General features: G+C 45.6%; 1 protein-coding gene across 1 annotated transcript; it reads left to right on the forward strand.

The window, feature by feature from the left end:
- Positions 1–1,977: 1,977 nt before the first annotated feature.
- Positions 1,978–19,569, forward strand: nsd3 (nuclear receptor binding SET domain protein 3; the record flags this gene model as incomplete). The annotated part of the gene is made up of 24 exons (XM_079270825.1): positions 1,978–2,019; positions 4,304–5,163; positions 6,038–6,292; positions 6,400–6,562; positions 6,663–6,817; positions 7,691–8,525; positions 8,620–8,720; positions 9,287–9,332; positions 9,450–9,580; positions 10,065–10,190; positions 10,309–10,435; positions 10,531–10,731; positions 11,485–11,664; positions 12,304–12,450; positions 15,132–15,288; positions 15,873–16,075; positions 16,214–16,326; positions 16,425–16,571; positions 16,680–16,802; positions 17,601–17,717; positions 17,795–17,936; positions 18,068–18,174; positions 18,267–18,471; positions 19,298–19,569. Exons 2-24 carry the CDS (start codon positions 4,348–4,350, stop codon positions 19,567–19,569), a joined length of 4,869 nt encoding a protein of 1,622 aa, XP_079126951.1. The 5' UTR covers positions 1,978–2,019; positions 4,304–4,347.
- Positions 19,570–20,080: the final 511 nt, after the last annotated feature.

Raw genomic sequence — 20,080 nt, forward strand, 5'->3', positions numbered from 1 at the left:
ACTGTTGCATAATATGGTACATTATGATATAGTATGGGTAGAGACCTAGTATAAAGTGTAGTAACATAGTAGTATAGTATACCATAATACATAGTATTGTACAACAATATAGCATAGTAGTATAATAACATAATATGATATGTAGTATTGTACAGCAATAATATAATATCAAATACCACATACAATACCAAGAGAGACATATATGATATGACTTTGCTTATGACAGATGTCCTGTACGAATAACTTATATTTAAACCAGACCAAAGACATTTTTAAAAAGTGAGCCATGCTGAATCATGCTTCATTTCACACCCATATTATAATGTCTAGTTTTAGAATTTGTTCACAATATTTTGAGATGTTAAGTCGTCATGTAGACTGGCTTTGCAAGAGCTGCAACTGCTCTTCAGCTTTGGGACCCTGGATAATAATAACCATTAGTATATATATATACATACATATATATACTATATATTAATAAATACACACCAGTTTCACCTGTGTTTGGCGTTCAATTCTCATCTCATTTTGGTTTGCTTCCCAAATGTCCTATTTGACCCCCATACGAAACCCTTAGTTTCATTACACATGCTGTTTGTACGCTCCCTTCTGAGTCTTTTTGCCCCTTGTTCCAAACATTACTTGACGCAGTTCATCTTTACAAAGATAAAAAGTCAAGAATCTAATTTAATCTGCAAAAAAAACAATCTTTAGGGGTGGGTGGATTTTGGTGTGGTGGTCATTGGCCACCTTGCCAGATATAATCTCTGTCACCTGCAGTTTACACTTTAGCCAGACTTCCTCTGATTTTGAAATGCTTTTTGCTGTGAGGAAAGTTTGCTGAGCATCGCTCAAATGTAAATCATCCTAGTCAACCAGCGACTGTTCAGTCTTTTTGAAAATCTGTTTTTATTCGGCCAAATATCAAGATAAATTGATATGTTATTCGTAGGGGTAAGTGAGTTTGAGATGGGCTTTAATGTGCAGTCATGGTCCGACATAAAAGGAGGATGCAACATAAAGGGTTGAAATCCTCAGAATAAACACGTATGTGGGTTTTGAGCTCATTTTAATCAAAGTAGTACTATCATATAACAAGCTATAGTCGAACTGTTTTCTGTTTATATTGTCCAACAGGTTTCTGTGGTGCCAATAATCTGTGGACAACACACCATTTGTGGTGCCAGGATTTAGAGGCAGAGTGAGAGGTCTTTCATGTCCCGCTCCTCTCAGCTGCAGATCAGGAGAGGAGGCGTATAAAAGCCAATCAAACTCGACTGGACGTTGCTGCAAACGTAACTACGGGATCTGCATCACGTTGTGGTCAGCATGAAATAAAAATAATCAAAACAAATATTTTAATATTTTATGTGAATTATGTGACAGTATTGAAATACACATTTTAAACAGTTTCGGTTTATTTTCTTTTTTTTTACACTATCCCTTCGTCAAAAGACTCATTTCAGTGTGTGTGTGACTTATATTACATTTGCTCCTCGACCTCCTTTTTTTTCTGGCCCACATTCTTTCATATGAAAGCAGATGCCTTCAGAAGTAAACTACACATCCCGGAGTGCTCCTTATAACCCCTCCGGGTCCGGATCTGTGGGATTTTGGCGTTGAGCTGCAGGAGAAACCGACCACTCGGCCTGGACTAAAAAAAGAAAAAAAAGAAGCTGGGTGCTTTTGTTAAACCAGAGGAAGAGGGAGCTAGAGATTATTATTACTAAGAAGACTACAGGAGGGTGACGAGAACTGAACACATATCTGTCTGCAGCAGTGTTTCTACTAAAGGCTCCAGTTCCTACATTGAAGAAGAGCCCAGCTTTGGGATTGGGCAGAGACCAGATAGCGTAACACCCCCTCCTCCTCTCTGTGGAGAATTGCGTTAAATCGAGAAAGGAAAAGGCCTGAGCTTTATCTATATAACAGGACATTTTTTTCATTTTTTTCTCCTTATATATTATACGAGGAACCGTTGCTGGCTGGTGTATGTGTTTAGAATGGGACACGCTGAAGGTATTTATATGTTTCTAATATATATATATATATATATGTGTATTTCCCTGCATCTCTGCTCGGCATCTAAATCTGTGCTGCTCCTTCGCTCTCCTCTTTAGCGATAAGCGTGTTGGCCATCGCTGCTGCATGTTGTTGTCCCCCCTCCTCTCTCTCTCCGTCCGCTCGGACCATTTGTTTGGGGACGTAGCTAGCTCATTTTCGGGCACATTTCTCACCAAAGCCGCCAGTGATGAAGGTATAATCAACGCCAGACAATTTGATTTGAAGGGTCAAAGGCAGCCATATTGGCAGCGGAGCGTTAGCTTAGCAACATTAGCTTCCCCCTTTTCATCTTCTTCCATGTGTGGTGCACACAAACTGATAAATAATAACTGTCAACGCTTATTCGTGTGTGCCTGAAGACAAACTAATATAAATGGTGCCCCCCCCCTCTGTGTCGTGGTCGGCTAAAAACGGTCCACATCTTTTTTTCCCCAAGACTAGCTCCTTTTGATGGCAGGTAGCTTTAGGCTAACATCGCAGAAAGCTATAAGATCATTCAGAGAAGCATTTTGTTCTGTCTGCGCAGTCGTCTTTGCCACAGTTGTGAGCGGGTATTAATGTTTCCCACAACACACACGGACCCTAAAATGGGAACACAAATCGTTATAGGTAGCTAGTGACCGTTAGTTGACACCTTTATGGATGTTTACATCACCGGTATCCACCTTTGCCAACCGCTGGGCAAAACCCGAGCGTGTTCACAAACGGAACCACGATCAGTGGAATGACTCGATTCACCGTGAGCATGCACGCGCCGACACTTTTAACCTGATCAGTTAATCATTAGATATATATATGTGTACAAGTGTTGAGTATAAGAGGGCTAAGCGGGCGCAGGTAGCTGCTCTTTGTTTTGTGATCGCAGGCCACCATGTGTTTGTGTTGGTGAAACACTAACTGATCTCGTGAGCAGAGGCACTGCACAGATGGTTAATGGCTGTCAGAGAGAAACTTCTTAATTAGAAGTACGAGCTGTCAGGAATTAGTAATTGACGGTGATATGTGGATCATGATTGGACTTGACACAGGTCCTCTTATTGTCTCCTAGCATCCAGACAGCCCTGTGCTTCAACTAACAACCATTTTTTATCAAAATATCTTTCCCAGAGCCCAAGTAAACATAACCAAATTCCAGTATGTCTTAAAGTCAACAACTCAGAGATAATTCAGTTAATTATCATAGAAAACAACAACAACAAAAATCAACAGTGCTATGTGATTTTCAGCTCTTCAGTGTATTGGTAGCTGTGGTAACATTTGAGCGGTACTGTATGTATTCTCAGGATGGTGCTACATGTCACATAATATGCTATGACTTCATGAAGCATCAATGCTGGATTACCCGCCAGGCAAAGCGTGATACTGCTCTGGGGCCCCCGAAGGCCCCCAGGTCCCCTGGTTGGCAATTATTTTGTTGGCGCCACATGCACAGGTTTAGTTTAGTTCCCCATGTCAAAATCTAGTTTTAACATTCTGATTCTATTGTGCCTTCATGGTGCGTGTTGCTAAATCCATTTATGTTTAATAAGATGATCACAAACTGACTGACGCACTGCAAACCAGGTTCATCAAAATATTCTAAGTCAGATTATATTTAAGATGATGAATCCCACAATAGGAGTAGGTTTCTGGTCCTCTGGCCTTGATGTTATGGAGCTGACACTAATGTGATGCATGCATACACTAGTGCTGAACGATTTAAAGAAAATATATAATTACGATCATTTTTGATTGGTATTGCAATTGCTTTATGATTTGCGATACAAGGGGAAATTATATATTTTCCATCATCATTCTCATCTTCATTTAAATGATTCTGGTGTGATATTTGCGTGGATCTGTAAAGAACAAAGAAGTGTCCTTAAGTCTGTAGAATATGATGCGTAGGCCAGGACGTCTCTGCAGGACGACACTATTTAATCTAAAATGCTATTCTGCCATTTGAAAATTGCAGTTGGCCATATTACAGTTCAGATGGAATTGTGCATCCCGTTTATACGTACATTATGAATAGAATGTGACAGGAGCCAGGGGGTCAACAGGGGCCCTCAAAGGGTCATGCAGAGGGCAGATTTGACGTGTGTCCTGCATGTCGTATCATTTCTCAGGGCTTCTTACAGGACAACTGAGATGATCCTGAACAAGTTATTTGTCCGTCTTGGTTCTGGTGTGATAACTGTGATGAAAAGTGACGGATTTAATCAGAGCCTCTTCTAACTGCATACGTCTCTGTCATCAGGTCCAGTCAAAGAAAAAGACAGTTAAGGATGCAGGAGCCCAACAATGGATTTCTCCTTCTCTTTCATGCAAGGGATCATGGGAAATACAATTCAGCAACCCCCTCAGCTCATTGACTCAGCCAACATCAGACAGGAAGGCACCTGCGACACCGGCAGTGACCCCGGCGAGGATGGTGGTCCCTCCTACGATGCTGCCCTGGATGCAGAGTTCTCCTACCCGCCGTCGGCCTCGGAGGACATGTCGCATGTCTCCAACGGCTACCCGCCCGGCCTGGGCATGTACGAGCCGCAGGCCAAGTTCTCCATGTACTCACAGTTCCCCAACGGCTCGGCCAACGGCTACGGGGCCATACGGAGCTACGGCGATCACGGCCTCATGCCGGGGGAGGGGACGGTCCTGAGGGGCCCGGGTCTCCAGGAGAGGCCTTTGTCCCCCGTGTCCCCGCCTCTGCACCCGCACCTCCATCACCATCACCCCCATCCCCACCACCACCCCCACCACCACGGCGTGCACCACTTCCACTCGAACCCGCCTCACATACAAACCCAGCCGCACCCGCAGAGTCCCCCACCGCCGCTGCCGCCGCCCTCCCAGCACCACCTGCCCCACACGCCTCACATCATGACGCACACTCTTCCCCCTCCTCCCCCGTTGCTCCTGCCTTCCTCCAGTCCCCCGCCCTCCCTTGTGGACAGCACCCCTTCCTCTCAACCCCCCCACGGTCTGTCCAACACCCCCGGTGGGGTGCTGAAAAAGACCAGCTCTCCAGAGATCAAGCTGAAGATCATAAAGACGTATCAGAACGGGAAAGAGCTGTTTGAGTCTGCGCTGTGCGGAGACCTGCTGCAAGAACTGCAGGTAATGTCTGCATGTCTGAGCTAGTTACACACACACACACACACACACACACACACACACACACACACACACACACACACACACACACACAAGAACATGGCATTTGACTTGTTAATTGTTGATGTGATTGTTCATTCAAAAAATACAGTGCTGTCTCCAGCTTCTCAAACGAGAGGATTATCTATTTATCTCTGTTTTATTTCACTGTAAATGTAACATCTTCATGTTTTGAAGACGTCAGATTGGATTCTGGGAAACTAACAGGAAAACAAATGTCCCACTATTTCGTGACATTTTCTGAACAATGAAAAGTCCAGAAAATAATCTGCAGATACATTCATAGTGAAAATAACTGTTATTGTAACACGATGAGCCTCTTGAGTGTGAAAGTTTTTATTGATCTTGAACTTCTTAACCACATCTCAGTCTGCCATCAGCAGTATTGATCTCGGCATGGACTTGCTTTTATCTTTGCATATTTCTTATCAATGTCTGCAAATAATGCAACAGACTTGAAACATAATTGTTTCACATTCGTTCCTTGAAAAATTACCGTACTTAAATGGTTAAATCCACTATCAAAAATGTTTCTGTTTAATTTTCCACATTTTTAAGCTCAACAGTTTACCTTGTATAAAATCACAAGGCATTGAACCACAGAAAGATTGCGTCGCATCCTAAATACAAGTCTAATCTGTCCCATTAATATTCATATGGAATTGTTGCACTGTTTTCTTTTACTCATGGCGCTCTGAGGGAGTTGTGATTTCAGCAGACACACAGATCCATCTTTGAGCTGCCTTTTATGTAAAAAGAAAAAAGTGAACCGATGTCTCATCACCACCGTTTTGTTTTTCTATTTCCTGCTCTTCAGAAGGAGTCTCAGAAGAACGAGGCCACTCCCATTCAGCGCCGCCACGAGAGGAAGAAGGAGAAGAGGAAAAAGAGCGCGCGGCTGCAGCTGCAGGTCGAGGAACAGAACCTGGACCAGAGCCCGGCGCAGGCACAGGCAGGTACCGCGGAGCAGACGGAGGACACCCACGTCCAGCCCCGGCCGACAGAGACGCCCCCGGCCCAGACGGAGAAGCCTCCGAAGACCGTTATCAAAACTGAGCCAAAGACGCCGAAGGCAAGAGCGCGTCGGTTCACCCTCCGCAGCCGTTTGATATTCTGTCCACATAAATCTCTGTAGCTCGTAGCAAACAGTCGGTGACCCGCTCCTGTTTCCCCGTTTAGGTTCCGAAGGTCCACCATCCGTCAGTGATCCAGGAGACGGGCTTCTGTAAGGAGTTTGTGATCGGAGATCTGGTGTGGTCCAAGGTGGGGACCTATCCCTGGTGGCCCTGCATGGTTTCCTCTGACCCGCAGATGAAGGTCCACACTCGCATCAACACCAGAGGTCCGTGCACGGAAAAAAAAAAATCACCCAACGGGATCTTCCCGTTTCTTCTTAACATACGTTTGAACGCGCTCGTCTTCCTCTCTGTGTCTCTGTGCAGGTCACAGGGAGTACCACGTCCAGTTCTTCGGCAGCGTCGCCGAGCGAGCGTGGATCCACGAGAAGAGGATAGTCCTGTACCAGGGGAAGCAGCAGTATGAGGACCTTCAGGCTGAGACTCTGCGCAAGGCCTCGAACCCTGTAGAGAAACACAAAGTACGTACGGATGCATCTGAGAAGTGTTCTCAGCCTGATCCAGTATGAAGACCAGATGCTATGTCAACTTTCAGTATTATGATTCCAGGAGTCCAGTAAAGAGTATATAAGGAATATAACATATAGAAAAAGATGAACATTTTGGTAAAAGTAAAACCCGATTGATACTGGACGTCTGAGACCTGATGCAAATCTTTAGGAGTTAGCCCCTCCAACTTTTGTTTATATGTATATTGATTGTCAGGATAGGCTCATAAAGAATTCCTCAAGTGCAGCTGTCAGAGGAGTATTTCACAGTTCAACTCAATGCATTGAACTATTTGGGCCCGTTATTTACATTTTTTAAATTTAGTTTGTTGGTGTTTTTATTTGGAAAAAGACCTCTTTATTTGCATAAACCAATCGCATATTTTAGAGAATTTAAGTCTCAAATTCAACTTATTTCGAATTAATTATTCGGGGCACTTTTCCATTTTCTTTCGATTTTTCTTAGTGTATAAATGACTGAATTTACTGTTATTTATGTCATACCATCACATGGCTCATCCATTCAAAACAAAACAAAAATGTATATTTACAGTATTACAATTTCTCTTCCTAAACTCATGCATTCACTTAATAACTTGCAAAACATTCAACCGCTGTGAAAATCAGTAAAATGAAGTTACCATTTTAAAATAAAGTACATTCTTTTGAAAATTTGAGCAAACTATGTAGATGACACTGAATGATCCCATGTATGTTTTTTTTTTCCGTTTTTGAACCATCATGTATCGATACATATTTGGGTAAGCCAATATTGATAATATCAGGTTCCATTCAGAAATAAAGTTCATCAGCTGTTTGGTATTTAATTCATGTTTCCTCCTCCAGCTCCTGAAGCCCATCCCTCAGCGGGAGCGTTCTCAGTGGGAGGCGGGTGTGGGCCACGCCGAGGACGCCCTCACGATGTCGCGGCAGGAGCGCATCGACAACTACACCTTCATCTACGTCGACCCAGACCCTATCGAAGGCCCGTCCAGCAAGAAACCCGGCATCCGAGCCGAGAAGCGAAACCGGCGCTCCAGCGGCTCGGTCGGTAAGAAGGAAGAAGGGGGAGTTAAGTCGCCGGAGAGAGAGCAGCCGCCGCGCCGGCTGCTGCCGCGCCGGCAGTGTAGCATTTCGAACACGGACGACAGCGCGAACTCCCAGGCCTCGCAGGAAGAGAAGAGCCAGAGGGGGGACCAGCGTAAGGCCGGCTCCCCGAAGCCGAACGCCGGCAGCGACGCGCGGCAGGACTCGCCGCCGCCGGTCAGGGCCTGGAAAACGGCCGCTGCCAGGAAGCTGCTGCCTCTCTCCATCACCATGAAGAGGCTGAACGTGGAGATCACAAAGTGCGACTGGCCTCTGCTGCAGAAAAAAGCCGCGCCGTCTCCGAAAAAGGAGCCGGAAGAAGAAGAGGAGGAAGAAGAAGAAGAGGAGGAAGAGAAGGAGGAGACGGGGACGAGGGAGGCCCGGCAGCCCGACCTGGGATACTGCTCGCCCGAGGACAGCCGAGCAAAACCCGAGCCCAGTCCTGAGGAGGAGGAGGACGGGGATGGGGATGGGGACGGGGACGAGGGGGAGGAAGAGGGGGAGGAGAGGAGAGGCTCCCCAGCCAGTCGAAGGAGTGAGGAGGGAGGAACGCAGCAGACCTCCTCTCCTGGATCACACCACAGCAGTCCACACGGTTGGTAATACATCGACAAGAAGGGTGCGTTTTGCCAAATATTTGACGTGTTTGTCAGGTCAGTAAGAGATCATTTTTTAAATGTGTTTTTCAGGTTCTCAGGAGAGGAAGCTGCAGCGGCGGTCAGTCAGGAGCAGGTCTGAGTCGGAGAGAGGCAGCGATCCCGTCCCGAAGAAGAAAACCAAAAAAGAACAGGTATCCGTCCCGCGCAGAATAAAACATTTAAAAAGTGCTGCACCTTTGTTGCATGTCATATCTGTTCCTCCCCACATTTCCTGAACACTCTTTTTCAACTCTGTCAGCTATAAAGTTAAAGCAAATTATAAAAAATACACAAGGGGTGTTAAAAGGGGCGTACGTCAGGTACCGATGAGGCAATAAACAATCTGCGAACTCTGGTTAAAGTAACTTCAAGGCTTCTCAGATAATAAAACACTGTAATATTAAGAAAGAGGATTTTACAAACAATAGAAAGTTGTTACGACAACAATAGTTTTGTCTACATCGCACTAGTTCTCAGGTAAACGGTGGTATTCATCTTTTCCACTTTACAGACTAATCTACCACCTGTGTGTTTGAACGTGTGTAACGTCATTGTGAGAGTCTTCATGATCGGGGCTTCAATATTTTATGCAGTGTTAATGTCGGTTTGAACTTGGCCTTTCCCCAAACTAACTTGCTGCTATCTGAATAAAAATCAGCAGCACGATGACCTGAACTTCCTCGTTTCCCCCCCCCCCCCCACACACACACACACACAGGCTGAGATGGCTCCTGAGACCACGCCGAGGACCGGTTCACAGAAAGGTAGGGGATCCTTCTGTCATGGCTCCTTTTTAAAACCTCTGCTGTGGGAACTCTTTAGACTTTAAAAAAGGAAAGAAAATAGAAACATCTTTTGATATATTTTTTGCGACCCTCTAGGAGCCAGTGAGATCTCGGATGCCTGCAAGCCCCTGAAGAAGAGAAGCAGAGCGTCGACAGACGTGGAGATGGCTTCTTCTCAGTACAGAGACACCTCTGACTCCGACTCTAGAGGCCTCAACGACCCACAGGTACAGAAATACACACACACAATAACGAAAATACTGCAGTATCAATACACATATGTCCACATGCAGAAGTCAGAATAAACAATATTTGTCTCACAATATTTACAAGAAAAACCGTCAGTCATCTGATCATCATTGTCTGTTTAACTTTGCCTATTTGCATATTATTTATTTGTGCATTTTCACCAGTGGTTCTTTTTTTTTACACAACTCAGCCGAAGAGTTTAATCAGCAGTAAAAATTCATTGTTTCCAGCTACTTAGATATGAATATTTTAGAGTATTTTTTATTCATGATTGTGATCTGAATACTTCTGGGTTCTGTACCTGAAAACATCACCAGGGGCTCTTGAAAGTTGCGATGGGAATGGACCAAACCATGAATCAAATGATTCATCAATTAATAATGAGGGGGGTACACATGTGGTCACACCTGTGCTTCTTCACACTAAACGCACCACCGCGCTCACTCTTTCTCCGTCTCGCAGGGTCTGTTCGGGAAGAGCCTCGATAGTCCAGCAGCAGCCGACGCAGACGCTTCAGACACTCAGTCCGTGGACTCCGGCTTGTCCCGTCAGGACGGCAGCACCGGCAAAAGGGACACCGTCTGCCAGGTCAGCGCCGTTCATGATTCACCGTCTCTCTCGTGTCGTACTCTCTCACGCAATGAGCTTCCAGTTATGTTTTATTTTTTTTACACAAACCGTCTCTCTCTGCCTTGTTTGTGCGTAGATCTGCGAGGTGTACGGAGATGGCTTGGCGGTGTGCGAAGGCGACTGCAGCAGACAGTTTCACCTGGACTGTCTTGGCCTGACGTCTCTGCCCGAAGGCAGATTCACCTGCCTGGAATGCAGAAACGGTGAGCGAATTTGGCAACACAACCTTTACCATCGCAGCTGTTGTGTTCGGCTCTGTGCGTTCATCGGCTTCTCTCTCATTCTATTTTTTCTCCAGGCAATCATACTTGTTTTAGCTGTAAAACGGCGGGCCGGGAGGTGACGCGCTGTTCCGTGTCCGGATGCGGTTGCTATTACCACGAGGACTGCGTCCGCCAGCTCCCGGGCACAACCGGCGGTTCGGACGGAGGCTTCTGCTGCCCTCAGCACAGCTGCTCTACCTGCTGCCTGGAGAGAGACCTGCAGCGGGTCAGTAAAGGTAAAGCAGCCTCCGCTTTTCTTTCAAGCTCCTCTGACTTCCTCTTTGAGGCTGCAGTGGAAGCTTTGGGGTAATGAGCCGGCATCAGCAAAGTGTATGAAAAACAAAACTTCCGGGCCTCTTGCTGATGTTATTGACCAATAGTAATAGAAAAAAACAGACTCAAATGATGCAAGGGTGAAGGCTGTACCTCCTTGTATATGGGAGAGAGAAGAAGTGCAAGAGGAAGAAATAGTGTTTTTCTAGAGGGAAATCAGATTGAGAAAGAGAGGACTTTAGAAATCTTGCACTGCACATCCTGCAGAGGGTTTGGCGACACAATTGTTGCTGCAAACATCCGGTTTCACCTGAAACTTAAAGGGCTCTATTTGGTTTTTAAAGTGAGAGGCATCTGGAGGCTGCAGACCAAACAAAGTAATGTTTTTTAGACGATGGTGCATTATGTTTGCTGGAAATCACCCATCTGCAAGAAAAAAACATAAGGGGAGGAGATGCACGGTGTTCGCAACAAAGTTCAGATATATTTTGGTTTGAATATGACCTTCAGATGCTGAGATGCCAAAAATGCACCTAGAAAAAGTCACATTGTGACACCATTGGCTACAATTTGTACCTTTTTTAATTACAGCTGAAACCCGTAAAGGAGTCTGACCTAACTCTGCAGTGATAGGGAGTGAATATTTTCCCATCTCCAGACTGCTGTAAAGTGGCTGCTGAACTCAGCTGTCTCCCCCCCCCTTCCCCTTCTTCCAGGTCGCCTGATGCGCTGCATCCGCTGTCCGGTGGCCTATCACACGGGGGACAGCTGCGTGGCGGCGGGCAGCGTGGCCCTCACCCATCACATCATGATCTGCAGCAGCCACGGCGGCGCCAAGCGGAACGGCCTCCTCACCTCCCCCATCAACGTGGGCTGGTGCTTCCTGTGTGCCAGAGGTAAGCTCTCACCACTGCACACGCCACTGGCCTGCCTCTCCTGCAGCCGTCTTTATTTTATTAAAAAGAATAAACATTTTGGCTGTTCTTAATATCTCCACAAACGGCAAAATCAGTTCTTCTGTCTTGCACCTCACATTGGGGCATCAACAGGACGTGATCGCCCACCATTTCTTTTCAGGAATATAACCTTTTTTTCTATATAAAATGAAGTCATAACGGCAGTAACATGAGTGAAAACCGAAACCTCATAAACATCATTTTAATCTTTTAATATTCCATGTTTCATGAGATGTAATGTTTGTTTTCCATCACGATACTAATACTCTGAATGATCCGGGCTGTTACACTGCACTCTGCTTAGAGCGGTCCCATCGGTCCTGGATGGTGACCAGTGAGAAAACACAGGATTCACCCTTTTGTTTTTTCCTGTCCAAGTTGAGTGCACTGTTTAGCCTCTTTGTGTCAGAACAAGTTTATTTTACTTGTTTGTTCTGTTTTCTGTGAGACTGTGTGTGTGTGTGTGTGTGTGTGAGAGAGAGAGCGAGACTGTGAGTGTTTGCTCTTTCTTGTGAATTATGGGTAATTTCGAGTTTTGACTGCGGCTCACCCCCGTCTCTTCCTGTGTGTCTTGTGTAGGACTGTTAGTGCAAGACCTTACTGACACCATATTAAGTTCATATGCCTATAAGTCCCACTACCTTCTGACTGAGTCAAATCGTGCTGAGTTGAAATTACCTATGATTCCCTCTCCTTCGTCAGCTACCAAAAAGAATGTTGGGAAAGGTAACTGAACCGTTTTTCTCTTTCTCCTGTTGTCCAGCTGGTCTGTGTTTGTGTCGTGCCTGCACCCCCCCCCCCTTTTTTTTTGTAGGCATCTTTCATTTCAAAGCCTTGAGGTGCAAAGTTAATTAACTGGTTAAAAAAAAAGATGCAGTTAATTGCAACGCAGAGTGGCGCAAAGTAACTTCAGCCAAGTTCCCTAACACATTAACAGAAGACAATGGGCCTCATGCAAGAACACTTTTCTATTCTTATTCCAAACCTCTCTTTTCTGAACGGCGTGTGAGAAATCGGATTTACCAAACAGAGATCGATGTGCGTTGAGCCGTTTTCACAGTGGGCATTTTTGACTTGTCACAGTAGGAAAAACACAGGTGTAAATAACAGGATTAATCCAATTTAGCTGCAGTTTTCAGTGTCCGGTTAGAATAGAACAGAGAAAATGTTAATAATGTTATTAACACCTGTCCTTCGCCCACTATCACAAGTTATAATGGCTGTTGGGGGGGGGGGGGGGGGGGGGGGGGGGGAGGCTTGTTGCAATCATAGTTAGGATAATTGATGCCCCAGAATTGCAATATATACTGAAATGCTTTATTTAAGAGTAAAAAGATATGCTGTAGGAGAACAGCAGACAAAGTTGAGACAATATTAATACAGCGGACAGCGATGTGTCATCAGAGCAGCTCTGTACTGACGCAGAAATAAGTTTACTTCCTGTGGCCAAGGCCTTCATCGGCAGGTGGAAGCACCGATATTCAATAAAAAAAAAATTTTGTATACTATTTTTACGATATACTATTATTTACTGGAATTAAAATTCAAATTGACACATTTTTTGATGCATTAAAAAAATATTATTATTTTTTTTACCAAGTTGCTGGTGGACGATTCATAATTTAATAATAAACAATACCATATATTTATTTGATACATTTTGTTTTGAAAAGCTAAGAAAGCACTTTTTAAACACTGGTATCGGATCGGTACTTGGTTTTGGGACGTACAAAAAGTCTGATTGGTGCGTCCCTAGTCACGTGACAACAGGTGGTCCTATAACCTCTGTCTCTCTGTTGGCGTCCAATGGGACGTCCCGTTGGAGGAGAACCTTGAGTTGAGACTTTGTATGGCAGTATAGGTTTTATTCTAAAGTCCAGAATGAACCTCCATGTTCAAAGAAGAAACAGTTTGACCTGACCTTAGATGCTAAAGAAATTACATGATGGCATGATGAGATGAATGAGAGATTATTATTCAGCAAATTTTCTTTTTTCTTAGTAAATTGGCACACCATGATAATTTGGTCTACTGTAGATATATATTTTTATTTGGTTATTGATATATATATTCTCCTATTATTATAGCAATATTATTCTCATATGTTTTGAAAGTCTATTTTTTTCTTCCTGTGGAGAAAGGCAGACTGTACATGACTTGTTTTGAATTGTCTTTGTAGCCAGGGAGAAGTTACTGCGTCAAGTTCTCTTGTACGTGCCGCTCAACAACAAGTCTGTTCGTGTGCGTGGTTCTTGCACGAGGCCCATTGTGAGATTATTTCGCGCTGTGCATGAACAATCTCTGCAATAAAGCTGTTTATAAACAAGTTAAATCAAACGTTCTTTTCATGTGAAATTTCTTTGCTAGGAAAAAACAGAGTTGGTCACCAAACCACCAGTACTTAAACTACTGTATGATGCCGTGGACTAGTCCTGTCTGTGGTTTGTGGAGCTTATCGCTGCTGGAGGGGCATACACTGCTTCAGCACTCTGGGCTTTATTTAAATTTTTTTATTTGGAAGGCCTCGCACCTTTTTATGCTGACTGCAACTAATTTTTTTTATTTTGTTTTTTATTATTTTCGACTGAAATCCTCAGACGAAAACAAAATTCTGCTCACCTCATTTCCTCGAGCTTTGACCTGCCTTGGATGGAATATAATCTCAATCGGGACGAGATCTGATCACAGTCGAGCAAAGATCAGCGCAAGAATAGTGAGATTGCTCTCTTTCAAAGTTGCAGAAAACATGATTCCATGCAAGCTGGTCTGTGCAGGATGCGGTTTGTGTGATGGGAAAAGTTTGCTTTACTAGCAGGACTGCATGCCTGCTTTTTAAGTATAACCCTGATTCATTGTTAACTCGCTGGCTGATTTTAATTTTTTTTTTATTCCTGTGCTGCCGCATGTGTTTCCCTTAGACTGGTCTTGGTACATTGCTCTGAATCTGATTGCCAGACATGCCGGAACTGCTGCAATGAAAAGTTAGTGCAACCGAGCTGAGAACACGCAGGTGTTTCCAACCACGTTCGGTCTTATTCGTGCAGCGGTGGCTCTCACAGAAGCCTCCACTCAAACAAAAAATTCCTGGCATTCATTTGTTTTCCTTCAGAATAATGCCCAGATCTAATTATGATAGCTTATAGATATTTTCCCTACATGGACACTATTTTCATACCGCACCAGATGTATTTGTAGCATTTGTACTTTTTCTCAGGCTTGTCTGCAAATGAGATTCAGAGTTTGTCCAGGTTTTAAGGTGCATCACCTAATCATACACTCCTCCTCTCTTTGCATACCCATTTCCCACAACGCATGCACACATACACACACACACACACCCACACACAAAACACACACACAAAACACACACACACACACACACACACGTATACATCTTACAAATGTAGGAGGCAAGTTGCTGTGCTGCGACACATGCCCGGCTTCCTTCCACCCGGAGTGTCTGGAGATGGAGATGCCGGCGGGGGCGTGGTCCTGCAGCGATTGCAGGGCGGGGAAGAAACCGCACTACAAACAAATTGTCTGGGTCAAACTGGGCAACTACAGGTACGCACCGGTCATGGGACTGCTGTGGGGGTTGTGCAGTCCGTTTATGGTACGGTGACTTTTAAAGGATAAGTCTGGTGATGTTCTGTGTTTATGTCATTTAAAAAAACGCCAAACCCAACCACAGATTTATGGCCTCAGTAGGAACAAACTGACTTTGGGCTGAGAACCACAGACGGGCTATTAACAGACTCGCATTAACATTAGATATGTACAAATATAGTCTTATTGGAGAAGTTCAGTGCAATAAATTTGAGTGTTGTGATATTTTAGACGCAGGGGACACAAATGTCTCCTCCATGTAAGAAAAAGCATCATGTGCCCTAAATCCTGCCTTTCTATTGGCCAAACATGTAGATATTATCGGTCCGTGATCTCAGATTTTTTTGCAGGCGCTTGATAAATCAATGTTTGTTGCCAGAAACCAATGAATTATCATTCACATAGTTGCGAATTGTGAGCAAAGTAAATGTTTGCAAGTGTGCCTCTGCACTCGAGCCATGATCATTCTTATTTTTAATGGTTTGCTTTTTTCACCGCACTCTTCTTCACTTTTCACCGTCCCCGTCCCGCTTCCCTCGCAGGTGGTGGCCAGCGGAGATCTGCAACCCTCGCCTGGTGCCGTCCAACATTCAGAGCCTCCGCCACGACGTCGGCGACTTCCCCGTCTTCTTCTTTGGCTCCCACGACTACTACTGGATCAACCAGGGCCGCGTCTTCCCTTACGTGGAGAACGACAAGAACTTCGTCACGGGTCAGATCAACATCAACAAAACTTTCAAGAAAGGTACCGGTAACTTCTTCCCAGAAAGGTTTTTTTCAGCCCCCATACTTTTCGGCCAAATCTGCCGTGATTGTCATCCTTTTTTTTTTTTGGAGCGAGGATGAGATGTCTGAGATCTGAGAGGTTGTTGGTGTGTTTCAGCTCTGGAAGAAGCCGCCCGGCGGTTCCAGGAGCTCAAGGCACAGAGGGAGAGCAGGGAGGCTCTAGAGCAGGAACGCAACTCTCGCAAACCTCCACCCTACAAAATCATCAAGGTGACGTCATTTAAAAAATATCCCACTTCAGACAAATAAGCCCAAAATTGTATAAGTTCTGTGTTTTTACATCTCCTTTTGGTGTCTTCTTGTATCAGTCCAACAAACCAGTGGGGAAAGTGCAGGTGCACGTAGCTGACTTGTCAGAAATCCCGCGATGCAACTGCAGACCAGCGGACGAGCACCCTTGCAGCCTCCACTCTCAGTGTCTCAACCGCATGTTGCAGTACGAGTGTCACCCACAGGTCTGAGCGCATATCTGTTATTTAGCTCACCTCTCGAACTGTAAAAACAGCGAGACAGCCCTCTGAAGGGGCACCTTGCCTTCTTTTGTTCTGTGTTGCCGTCGTCAGGTGTGTCCTGCAGGGGACAGCTGTGAGAACCAGTGTTTCTCCAAGCGGCTGTATGCAGAGACGGAAGTGATCAAGACAGACGGCCGCGGCTGGGGCCTCAGGACCAACCAGGCTCTCAGGAAGGTGGGTGTTGAGCTCGGCCCTTTTTTTTTAATCCAAAATGACATCAATGGGTCATCAGATTGCAAAACAGATACATCAGGATGGATCAGGATCCAACTTGAATATCTGACAAATGGAAACTAAAGGCCCAAACGCACTGGAAGTGATAAATGACCAGCGTCAATTGATGCAGGCATCAGAGTTGAAATGCCTACACCACAGATCCAGTAGTATTTTAGGAGAAGATCGCTGAAGCTATTTCAATTTTTATATATTCATAATAACAATTGATATTGCCATATTTAGTAATCTATCGTCCTCTGGGGAAAATGTCCATAGCTTTTGATTCCTTTCTAGCGCTCTACAAACAGGTACTGTAACAAACAAAAACAGTTTGGTCGCTGGATCCTCATTTGACGCTCTGACGGCTGAGTAGGGGAGTTTGACACGCTTTTGTTGTGTGTTCGGCCACTTACTAATAGTTTTGCTTGAAAATTTGCACGTCCAGTGCTTTCAATGCGTATAACAATTTTTAGTTTTCTCAGTCAAGGTTTGCTTATAATCAAATTCAAAAACACCTTAGGGACAGTTGGACTACTGAAAAGAAAATCGAAAAGGTGACCAGTGTGAGTCACAAAAACACGTGTTTTCTAATAGAAGACTTTTAAGTTTGAAATGACAAGTAAATGAAAAGCCCGAATGACCAGACTGTCAATTAAAAAGCCTTTGAAACGCATTGTGATGACGGGATGATTCCCGCCCTTCTCACTAATTGCGAGCCGTTTTAATTAAGGGTGTCTGTGCTGTTCTTCCCTCCAGGGCGACTTTGTGATGGAGTACGTGGGCGAGGTGATCGACTCGGAGGAGTGCCAGCAGCGGATCAAACGCGCCCACGAGAATCACATGGCCAACTTCTACATGCTCACCCTCACCAAGGTAACGCCAGTGACCCTGGTGAACGTTGTTCGCTCCTTACACACCCGGTGTCTCAATTGTCCCTCTGTCCTTCGCAGGATCGCGTGATCGACGCCGGCCCGAAGGGAAACTCCGCTCGCTTCATGAACCACAGCTGCAGTCCAAACTGTGAGACCCAGACGTGGACGGTAAACGGGGAGGTTCGCATCGGACTCTTCACCCTTTGTGACATCGAGGCCGGTGAGTTTACTCGGAAACATAACACACACACGCACACACGCGCGCACGTACGTTCTGTTTTGCATTCCAACATTACGTGCTCTTGGAGCGAGCCGGGCGATTTGTGAAATCTGTCTGTGGTGTTCCCGCAGACACGGAGCTGACGTTCAACTACAACCTGCACTGCGTGGGCAACCGGAGGTCGTCTTGTCACTGCGGATCAGACAACTGCTCTGGATTCCTCGGGGTGCAGCCAACGGTGAGGACGTTGACCTCTCGTCGTGCAGTTTCTCGAGCAACCCTGTCCTTTTGATACCACTTTTTTTTTTTTCCTCCCGATGTTTTCTCCAGAGCGCCGTGGTGATGGAGAAGGAGGAGAAGGCCAGGAACGCCAAGCTGAAGCCGAAGAAGCGGAAGCTGCGGCCAGAGGGCAAGCACACGCACGAGTACTTCTGCTTCTGCTGTGGCGAGGGAGGCGAGCTGGTGATGTGCGACAGGAAGGAGTGTCCGAAGGCGTACCACCTGCTGTGTCTCAACCTCACCAAGCCGCCATACGGTAATGACACACTGAGCCTGTGTGAGGAGAATCTGTAGACGTGGGCCGGCAAAAATCTAGCTGATAACAATCTCAGCTGATTTCAGCAGCATCACGATCCTTTATTGATACCTAGCCTGACTTATGACCACAAACTAACATAACTTCCTTTACCAACAGGTCAATTCCTAAAAAACGGGTACACAACCTTTGTAGGCCATGTCACTGGTTTACAAAGAACATGTTTTCCTTCTTTTATTTGAATCATTAGAGGCCTGAAACATATTCAGTATTTCATAAGTAAAAAGCTAATATTACAGCCAGGTCTTTAAAAACAACAAGATTTTTTGTTGTACATTTATTTACAAACAACATTTTTTGTCATTCTAATAATCTCACAACCCCTCAGATTAGTTTGAGACCTCTTGTGGAGATCACCCAGGTTGGGAACAACTGTCCTCGCTCATCTGCTGAGGTTTTTCAGATATCAACCTCCGAAGAACCAGTAAATAAAACTGACAGCAACAACGTCATTTCTATTGAACTGAATGTTCGGTGGTCTGAACACTTACCATTGTTGGCACACAGACACACACACACACACACGCGCGCATGTGTAATTTAAAACATTTTAAAACAGAAATTCCAAGAGAAAACTAAATATTCAGTGATTCCCACAAGGAAGCAGAGATATGAACTTATCTGAAACAAATGTGAATTTGAGGAGCATAAATGTGTGTTTTCTGTTCTCCTATCCTGTCGACCCTCATGACCCCACACATTCATCTTGTTGGGGCCTCGACCCCCCCGGTCTGAAACCCGTAGTGACCTCTGTGCTTGTCTGCAGGACGTTGGGAGTGTCCGTGGCACGACTGCAGCGTGTGCGGCGCCCCGGCCTCGTCTCTCTGTGACTTCTGCCCGCGCTCCTTCTGCCGGGCTCACGAGGCGGGGGCCCTCACCTCCTCCGCCCTCGAAGGCCGCCCCTGCTGCTCCAGCCACGACCCCGTCAGCCCCCTGGGCTCCAACTCCGGCTCGACCCAGCCGCGCCGCTCCGCCCTGAGCCCCGCCGGCGTCAAGGAGGAGCCGGAGCCGGAGGCGGACCGGCCGGCTTCAGAGTGACACCGCGGCTCCCCTCAATACCTCATTCCCTGCAAAGTGCACTCCCGTTTGGCCTCCTGGGCTCTGATCCCGGTCTGACGAAAGGGAATACAGTGCTTTTTCTTCATTTTATTTTTGAACGGTGCCGCGGCCCGAGCCCGAGACACGCTGACGAACACCTCGATGCCGTTTGTTGCAAGAGCAGAACGACTGGAGTGTCTGCAGGGGGAAGTGACCAGGGATCATTGAGCGCCGGTTTCCCTCCTCTCTTTGCCACAAACACCACCACTAATGCTCTCCACAGACCAGACCACCACCTCACTATGTTTCGCTTTTTGTTTTTTACAGCTGTGGAAATTGTGAGTGTTGTCACTTCGTCAGATACTGGAACTTTGATGGACTCGAGGAAGAGGAGAAGGAGGAGAAGCTGAACATCTCCATCGTCACGCTGCTCCTCTCCTCGTTTACTTGCTCGTTTAAGCTGCGGTCGGCATTTATTCCACACACAGGATGGCTGTCTAGAAACGAGCCG

The sequence above is a fragment of the Melanostigma gelatinosum genome (assembly GCF_949748355.1).
Source record: "Melanostigma gelatinosum genome assembly, chromosome: 6".
In the NCBI taxonomy this organism is placed as follows: domain Eukaryota; kingdom Metazoa; phylum Chordata; class Actinopteri; order Perciformes; family Zoarcidae; genus Melanostigma; species Melanostigma gelatinosum.